The sequence below is a fragment of the Cervus canadensis genome, chromosome 11, assembly GCF_019320065.1.
Source record: "Cervus canadensis isolate Bull #8, Minnesota chromosome 11, ASM1932006v1, whole genome shotgun sequence".
Taxonomy (NCBI): domain Eukaryota; kingdom Metazoa; phylum Chordata; class Mammalia; order Artiodactyla; family Cervidae; genus Cervus; species Cervus canadensis.
The window spans coordinates 76,703,136-76,713,291 of NC_057396.1; the positions used below are offsets into that span (position 1 = coordinate 76,703,136).

Sequence of the window (10,156 nt, forward strand, 5' to 3'; positions counted from 1 at the left end):
ACTGAACTAAACTGAACTGAGCTATTTGTCAAAACTCACTGAATTGTAATTTTTATTTATTTTTCAGAAATTTATGTATTTGACTAATCTGGATCTTTGTTGCTGCACTTGGGCTTTTTTTGCCGTGAGCTGGGGCTACTCTCTCACTGTGGGGCACAGGCTTCTTATTGCCGGGACTAATATGTACTTTATATCAGTTTGTTCAAGTCTGGGAAATCTGGCAAGTCAACAGTCAGTGCCCATCTCGTTCTTGTTTTTAAAAAGATCACAAGGACCACAAACTTACATCCTCCTACTGAAGATGAAAATTGGCCTGAGTCAATAATGCTGCCTATCTTAAATCTATTTCCCCTTTTGCACCTTAAGGTTTCCTGGCAAATATCAGCATTAAAGTAACTCTAACCATTCTACTCCAACCATTATATCACAGCATACAATCACAAGTTTTGGGGACATCAAATGTTGAACACAGATAAAAGAAGTCTTTATACCAGTTTTTCATATTTGTTCTTGGTCTACAATATGAAATATTTAGTAACTTTATTATGTCCATGAATTCTCATACAATACTCATCACATCAAACATGTTCAGATGCTTGAAATAGCAGAAACGATTTGGTAGCATGATCACACTGTCCATGTCCAACAAGGATGTGCTTAGTTGCATCTGACTCTGCAGTCCCATGCACTGTAGCCCACAGGCTCCTCTACTCATGTGATTTCTCCAGGCAAGTGTACTGCAGTGGGTTGCCATTTCCTACTGCAAGGGATCTTCCTGAAAGGTTGTTGCTGAATCAGGCAAAGACACTGGAGTTCTTGGCCTCCGGAGTAGAATTCAATCCGGGACCAGAGACGAGGCTTGATCGCTCGGAGCTTTTGTGTAATAAAGTTGTATTAAAGTATAAAGGAGACAAATCTTCTGACATAGACATCAGAAGGGGGTAGGAAGAGTGTCAGCAAAGGAGTTATATACTTTCCAATGAATCCAAAGAATGTCTGGAGGTTGTAAAGACCTCACCAGATCTACTTCCATAATTTACATTTTAAGATTAAGAATTAGCTAACAGGTTTAATCCAGAGACTGTCCTCAGGCAGGATACATCCTTGTAAGGATGAGATCTACTCCCATAATTTATGTTTTAAGATAACAGAATTAGCCAGAGGGCTTAATCCAGAGACTGTGCTCAGGCAGGATACATTTTTGTTATATAATCCTAAGGAATGCAGAGGAAAAAAAGTAAAGAGTTTGTCCTTTCTTCCTCCGTTAGTATTCCACACCTCTCTCTCCTTGGGGACCCCTAGACTTCTTATCACCCTGCCTAGGAAATGACTCTCTCATTCCCAACCCAGGGATCAAACCTGCGTCTCTTGCATTTCCTGCATTGGCAGGCAGATTCTTTATCACTAGCACCACCTGGGAAGCTGGCCATCTTAGAGTGAATTTTCCAAATTTAATGGGAGAGAGAGATTTGAGTCCTGCAATATCAGAAATCTCTGTTGATTGTGACATTGATTTTTAATTTCATCCCCATCAGAAATCCCCTTTGTACACTAGAGGCAAGAAATTACATCATGAAACTTGTCAGTAAATGGCACAGAAGGGAACACATGCTTCATTCCATTCCTCTTTATCATTCAAGCCACCTCCGCCTTCTATAGATTACAGTGGTGGAGCCTAGGATGTAATCCAAAGCTTATTGGGTAATTGTCCCTGAGTAGGACTTAAACATAAGTTATGTCATACTGGTCATCCCAGGAGGCACAATCAGGCCAATGAAGTGAAGCGAAGTAAAGTAAAAGTCACTCAATCATGTCCAACTCTTCGTGACCCCATGGACTGTACAGTCCATGGAATTCTCCACGCCAGAATACTGGAGGGGGTAGCTGTTCCTCTTTTCCAGGGGATCTTCCCAACCCAGGGATTGAACCCAGGTTTCCCACATTGCAGGCGGACTCTTCACCAGCTGAACACCACGGAAGTCCAAGCAGGCCAATAGTATATCTTGTCTCTGCACACATTGTCATCAGAAACACAGAACAAACCTTGGCCACCACCACGTCTGGATTGCGCTGTGTCAGGATATTTGGCAGACAAGGTTTACGCACTCCTGAGGCCTGTGTCAGCTGTCTCTCCTCCAGGGTCAGAAGCCCGAGATTGAACGGGCTCCCTCTCAGAAGCAAAAGAAAAGTAGCAAGGTTCTAAACCTTAACGTTTCACAAATACTTACAGATATATTAATAAGTATTGAGGCCACTCCTCATGGAGGATGAAAACTATGAATCTCAGTATGTAAAGACATCGTGTTCATGTGACAACTAGTCAGCTATTGGTACATATTGGAATACTGTGTATCAAATTAAGCCATCTTTGTCAAAGGAGCCAGGAATTATGTGATTTAACTCTTGATAATAGAGACCCAGGTTCCCTGGGTCAGGGATAGTAAAGCACAGATGGTAAAGAATCTGTCTGCAATGCAGGAGACCCAGGTTTGATCCCTAGGTCAGGAAGATCCTCTGGAGGAGGGAATGGCAATCCACTCCAGTTATTCTTGCCTGGAGAATCCCATGGACAGAGGAGCCTGGTGGGCTACAATCCATGGGGTCACAAAGAGGAGGACACGACTGAGCTACTAACACTACTACTACTCACTGATGCTTCTGGCTTCCCTGATAGCTCAGTTGGTAAAGAATCCATCTGGAATGCAGGAGACCCCAGTTCAATTCCTGGGTTGGGAAGATATGCTGGGGAAGGGATAGGCTACCCACTCCTGTATTCTTGGGCTTCCCTTGTAGCTCAGCTGATAATGAATCTGCTCGTGACACAGATGTACAGAACAGACTTTTTGACTCTGTGGGAGAAGGCGAGGGTGGGATGTTTCGAGAGAACAGCATCGAAACATGTATATTATATATGGTGAAACAGATCACCAGCCCAGGTTGGATGCATGAGAAAAGTGCTCGGGCCTGGTGCACTGGGAAGACCCAGAGGAATCGGGTGCAGAGGGAGGTGGGAGGGGGGATCGGGATGGGGAATACATGTAACTCCATGGCTGATTCATATCAATGTATGACAAAACCCACTACAAGTAATTAGCCTCCAACAAATTAATTAATGAAAAAAAAAAAAAGAATCTGCTCACAATGTGGGAGACCTGAGCTTGATCCCTGGGTTGGAAAGATCCCCTGGAAAAGGGAGCAGCCACCCACTCCAGTATTCTGGCCTGGAGAACTCCATAGACTGTATAGTCCACGGGGTGGCAAAGAGTCAGACCCACTTTCACTTTCAATTTGTTAGTAGTTATATAGCCTTGTGATAAAAACCAATGATTTAACCATTTAGACTGAACAGATTGTTAAGACAGATTTAAAAACATAAGGCAATCTTGATTCCAGCTTGTGCTTCATCCAGTCTGGCATTTCATGTGATGTACTCTGCATATAAATTAAATAAGCAGGGTGACAATAAACAGCCTTGACATACTCCTGCCTCGATTTTGAACCAGTCTGGTGTTTCATGCCTGGTTCTAACTGTTGCTTCTTGACCAGCATACAGGTTTTTCAGGACACAAGTAAGGTGGCCGGGTATTCCACCTCTTTAAGAATTTCCCACAGGTTGTTATTATCCACACAGTCAAAGCCTTCAGCACAGTCAATGAAGCAGAAGTAGGTGTTCTTCTGGAATTACTTTGCTTTTTCTATGATTCAGTGGATGTTTGCAATTTGATCTCTGGTTCCTCTGCCCTTTCTAAATCCAGCTTGTACATCTGGAAGTTCTTGGTTCACACACCATTGAATCCTGAAAGTGAAGTGAAGTTGCTCAGTCATTGCTAGCATGTGAAATGAGTGCAATTGTGCAGTAGTTTAAACATTCTTTGGCATTGCCCTTCTTTGGGATTGGAATGAAAATAACCTTTTCCAGTCCTGTGGCCACTGCTGAGTTTTCCATATTTGCTCGCATTTTCAGAAATGCAAATCAAAACTACAATGAGATATCACCTCACACTGGTAAGAATGGCCATATCATCAAAAAGTTTACAAACATAAATGCTGGAGAGGGTGTGGAGAAAAGGAATGTTCTTGCATTATTTGTGGAAATGTAAATCAATACAGTTACTTTGGAAGACCTTCTTTATTTACGCAGTCATTCATTGCTATGAATTTCCCTCTTAAAACTGATTTTACTACATTTCATAAATTATATGTTGTATTTCTACTTCCTTTGTCTCAAGAAATTTCTTTAAATATTCATTCATTTATTTATTTTGCTGCATTGGGTCTTATCTGAAGCACGTGGGGTCTTTCATTGCACTGTATGGACTCTAGTTGTGGAGTATGGGCTCAGTCATTGGAGTGTGCAGGCTTAGCTGTTCTGCAGCATGTGGGATCTTAGGTCCTTAACCAGGGATCAAAGTCATGTCCCCTGACTTGCAAGGCAGATTCTTAACCACTGAACCACCAGGGATATCCCAATTATTTTTTAAATTTCGAATTTGACTTCTTCCATGACCCATGATGTTCAGTAACATGTTGTTTAACCTCTTCAAATTTGCAAATTTTCCAGTATTCTTTTTGCATTTAATTTCTAATTTCACACATTTGTGTCTGGAAAGATGTTTGATGTCATTTCAATCTTCTTATATTTCTTGAGACTTGTTTTGTGGCCTAACATATGCTCTATCTTAGAGGATGATTTATATGCACTTGTAAAGAGAATGTCTTTTACTTCATTTGTACATATGTTCTGTGTCATTTAAACATCTCTGTTTTAATGTGTAGCTTATTTCCAATGTTTCATTATTGATATTTTGTCTGGAAGACCTATCCATTGTTAAAAGTGGGATATTGAATTTCCTTACTATTATTGTAATGTTATCTGCTTCTTCCTTCAAGTCTGTTAATATTTTATTTGTATATTTACATGTTCTATGCTGAGTTTATATATATTTACAAATGCTATATCCCTTTGTGAGTCTGATCCCTTTATCATTGTGTAATGACTTTCTTTGCTTCTTGCAGTACTTTTTATCTTAAAGTCTAATTTTTCTGAGATAAGTATAGCTAAATCCTGCTCTATTTTGATTTTTACTTACATGAAATTACTTTTTCCATGCCTTCACTTTCAATCAATTTCAATTTCTTTCAGTTCTTAAAGCTGTAATGAGTCTCTTGTAGGTACCTATATCTGGGCTCAACTTTTATATCTGTTCACCACTCATTGTGTTTGATCAGAGAAATTTTGTATTTATATTTAAATTATTATTGACAGATGTGAATATACTATTGCCATTTTGTTTATTTTTCTGACTGTTTTGTAATTCCTTTCTTTCGTCTTCTGCTTTCTTTATAATTTGCTGCTTTGTGTAGTGGTATTTTTGCCTGGAGAATCCCAGGGATGGGGGAGCCTGGTGGTCTGCCGTCTATGGGGTCGCACAGAGTTGGACACGACTAAAGCAACTAGCAGCAGCAACAGCATGCTTAGATTCATTTCTCTTTATCTTTTGTGAATTTACTATAGATTGGCTTTGTATTAACCATGAGGCTTACATTAAAGATCTTATCATAAAACAGTCTGTTTTAACATGAAAACAACTTAATATTCAAATGCACACAAGAATAATTTTTTACCTTTCTCTCTCACATTTTACTTTTGTGATGTAATAATTGACATTATTTTATCTTGTATGTCCATTAACAAATTATTGGAGTGTTAGTTATGTGTACCTCTTTGGAGTTTTAATCTTCTCACCAGATTGATAAGTGATATGCCAGCACCGTTACTCTAGCATATTCAGAATTCAACACTATTTCCTCCTACCAGAGATTTATATTTTTATACGTTTTGTGTTGCTAATTAGTGATCTTTTATTTCTGCTTGAAAAAGTCCCTTTAACATTTGTTGTAACCTCAGTCCAGTGTAAAACCATCAGATTTCTTTTCCTGAAAAGCTCCCTACCGTCCCGTCAGTCCTGAGGGACAGCTTCCCCAGACAGAGCACTGCTGGTCGGCACAGCTTTCTTTCAGCGATTTGAGTACACAGTGCCACTGCCCTTGGGCTGAAACAGTCTAGTGGAAAGGCGCTGACAGGCTTACGGAAGTCCTCTTCTTTGTAGCAAGTTGATTTTCTCTTGCAGCTTTTAAGATTATCTCCTTCTCTTTGCCTTTTGACATTTTATTTGTGATATGCTCGGTTTGGTTCTCTCTGTATTCAAATCACTAATCATCAGGGAAATGTAAATTAAAGCCACAATGATGTATCACCTCACAAAGGTTAGAATGGCAATCATTAAGAAAAAGAGAGAGCACAGGTGTTGGTGAGGATGGGGCAGTAAGAGAATGCTTGTACACTGTGGGTGGGGATGTGCAAATGGGGCTCAGCTGCTACAGAAAACACTATGGAGATTCCTCAAAAATTAAGAACAGATCTACCATATGATCCAGCAATCCCACTTATGGGTATATAGCCAATGGAAATAAAAATAGGATATCAAAAAGATATGTACTTCCATATTTACTGCCACATCAATCACAAAGCCAAAATATGCAAACAACCTAAGTGTTTATCAACAGAGGATTCGATAAAGAAGACGTGGTATACACAAACAACAGAAAAATATTCAACTTCGATAGGAGCAGGGGAATTGAAGAGGTGAATTTACAGGGCACAGACTTGCAATTAGAGGATGAATAAATTCTGGAGGTCTAATGCACAGCATAGTGATTATAATCAACACTGTATTGTCAACATGTAGCAGATGTCTCTCTTCTACTGAAGACTTCATAGACTATTAGAAACAGATTTTGCATACACTCTTACACATTTTTAAAAAGCAATGCTTAAGAAAATGTACCTGTTTGGATGGGGGTGGAGTGGGCACATATCCTTTATTTATATTGCACTATTTCTTTGGCATGGGGTAGCCCTAATTATACTCTTGCAAAAGTTCAACAGGTCCCCTTCTCTCAGTCATAGTCATGTGTGAACTAATGGAAAATTGTACAAGGGCTTCAAATACCTTTTCACTTACAGTTGTTACTTAAGTAGGATAATTAATGGGACCATTGGCATTGACACCCTAAAACAGCATCAAGAACCCAATGACTCTCTAAGGATAAAATATAAAATAATGATACAGTTCAGTTAGTTTTTTAAAGTCTGGGAGATCTGGAAACTCAACAGTCGGGAAAACTTGTTCTTTTTAACCAGACCATGGGACCAAAAATTTACATCCTGCTTCTGAAGACATAAATTGGTTAGAGCTGATAACCCTGCTTATCCCACCAACTATTTATTTTCTTGCTCCTTAAGGTTTAAGGTATCCAGGAACATATCAGCATTAAAGTACTTCTAACCATTCCATCTTGATGATTGTGTTACCTGCATACAACCATAAATTTCTCGGACATGACATGTTGAACACAGACAACAGAGAGGAATGCATATTGGTTTTTCCATATTGGCTCTTACTCTGCAACATTGAATATTTGATAACTTTATTATTGCCATATATTCTCACACAATTCTCATCACATCAAATATGTTCAGCTGCTTGAAACAGCAGGACTTATTCTGACAGCATGATCCCACTAGCTATGTCAACCAGGGGTAAATTTTCCAGACTTAATGAGGGAAGGAAAGAGGGGCTTGACTTCCATAATATCAGAAATTGCTACTGACTGTAACATGGATTTTTTTTTAAATTTTTTTTTTCCAGTGGGTTTTGTCATACATTGATATGAATCAGCCATGGATTTACATGTATTCCCAATCCCGATCCCCCCTCCCACCTCCCTCTCCACCCGATTCCTCTGGGTCTTCCCAGTGCACCAGGCCGGAGCACTTGTCTCATGCATCCCACCTGGGCTGGTGATCTGTTTCACCATAGATAGTATAAATGCTGTTCTTTTGAAATATCCCACCCTCACATTCTCCCACAGAGTTCAAAAGTCTGTTCTGTATTTCTGTGTCTCTTTTTCTGTTTTGCATATAGGGTTATCGTTATCACCTTTCTAAATTCCATATATATGTGGAGATTTCTTAAAAAACTGGAAATAGAACTGTAACATGGATTTTGAATATCATCCCCATCAGAAATTCCCACTGGACACTAGATGCAAAGTGTTGCATCATTAGAATTACAAGTTAACAGCTCTGAAGGGGCCACACACTGCATTCCACCTCTCTTTATTGTTCAAATCATGTCCTCCAATTTCTACTATAACTGTGGGACTAGAATGTGATCAGTAACTTATTAGATAATAAGCACTGAAAGAGGTGTTACTCAAACATTAGCTGTATCAGACTAGTCTTCCGGGAAGGCACAACTAGGCCAACTGTATACTTGTTTCTGTCTAAAGACACATTCTCTCTGTGTGTTTGTTCTCATTGTGGGCAGAAACACAGAATGGACATCAATGACCACCATGTCTGGATTATGCTGCGTCAGAATATTTGGGGGACAAGGTTTACACACTCCTGGGGCCTCTGTCAGGGATATCTCTCCTTTAGGGTCAGAAGCCTGTCAGAAGGAGACAAGAAGGAACAGGTTCTAAATCCTGATGCTTCATGAATAATTCAGTTCAGTTCACTCGCTCAGTCATGTCCAGTTCTTTGCAACCCCATGAACTGCAGCACGCCACGCCTCCCTGTCCATCACCAACACCTGGAGTCCAATAATTGCTAATAGATTAATAAATGATGAGGCCACTCCACATGGAGGATAGAAACAATGGGTCTCTAGGACTTAAAAATATTGTGTTTGTGTAGTTTGATTCAGTTGTTGGTCCATTTTGGCATATTATCTGGGTCAATTTAAGTCTTGTCAAAGGCAGAATGAACTTTGTTGCTGTCCATTCATATAAATATTATTGAGGGTTAATGGAGGTCATTCTAACAAGACAAATCCATCAGAAATCTCAATCTGTGACCTCAGCAACACCCTCTCTTCTTCTGTAACCTTTTCAAGGCATCTTTGATTTCTTTGTTCCTCAGACTGTAAATCAAAGGATTCAACATGGGAATCATCACCGTGTAGAAGACTGATGCAAATCTGTCAAAGCTGGAGGAACCACCAGAGGTAGAACTCAAATAGACAAAGGTACTTGAGGTATAAAAGAGAGTGACTGCTGTCAGGTGGGAAGCACAGGTGTTGAAAGCCTTGGACCTGCCGCTTGCTGTCGTGATCTTCATGATGGAGATGACAATGTAGACATAGGATATCATGATAACTAAGGCATTTATTATCCCAAAGATCATTGTTAATATGGCAGTCAAGAGTCGTGCAAAGAAAGTGTCAGTGCAGGACAGAACTAACAGCTGGGGCATGTCACAGAAGAAGTGGTTGATGACATTAGGCCCACAGAAGTGGAGCTGGACCATTGCAAACAATTGGGACATAGAGCCAGAGAGTCCAGCCAAGTAGGATCCCAGCACCATCCGACCGCAGAGAGCGGGCGACATGATTGAGGAATAGAGGAGTGGGTTACAAATGGCAGCATATCGGTCATAAGCCATGGCGGTCATGAGGCAAGACTCACTCAGCCCCATGGTGGAAAATACAAAGTACTGAACAACACAACCCACGTAGGTGATCATTTTCCGCTCCTGAAAGAAGTCGTAGAGCATCTTAGGGGCTATGGAGGTCACATAGCAGATATCTATGAAGGACAAGTTACTGAGGAAGAAGTACATGGGGGTGTGGAGGTGGGAGTCCATTCTTATTAAGATGAGGAGGGACAGGTTACACGTCAGGGTCAAAATGTATATCACCAGGAATAGGACAAAGAGCGCTACTATGATTCTGGGAAAATCTGAGAAGCCCAAAAGGATAAAATGCATGGTCTTTGTAATATTGCCTCCCTCAATCATTGGCTTTGTACTCCTAAAATCAGAAAAGAGACAAGAGAATGCATCGCTGGCTCAGGTGACATGATAGCATCACAGTTCTCATAATATGCCATGTCTTTCTTCCATTGAGCACTGGATAAAAGGAAATGCTCCACTGCCCTGGAAAAAAGATCTCAGCTTTTCATCTTGAATTGTCAGGAAGTGCCTCCTCAGTGTTTCAGGTTCTCAGTGATTTCATGAGGTCTCATGATAATTAAAAGATATATTTAAAAAGTTGAAAACGTTTTTAAAAAGCAATACAAATCTTGTGAT

At 40.1% G+C, this 10,156-nt stretch overlaps 1 protein-coding gene across 1 annotated transcript; it reads right to left on the minus strand.

Annotated features, from left to right (window-relative positions):
- Positions 1-8,926: 8,926 nt before the first annotated feature.
- LOC122450456 (olfactory receptor 5AN1-like) lies at positions 8,927-9,865 on the minus strand. Its single transcript, XM_043482822.1, has one exon. It carries the CDS (start codon positions 9,863-9,865, stop codon positions 8,927-8,929), a length of 939 nt encoding a protein of 312 aa, XP_043338757.1.
- Between the last annotated feature and the right edge of the window lie 291 nt (positions 9,866-10,156).

Excerpts from the sequence above, each read along its gene's own strand:
- LOC122450456 (XM_043482822.1), bottom strand. The coding sequence starts at position 9,865 with ATGATTGAGGGAGGCAATATTACAAAGACCATGCATTTTATCCTTTTG.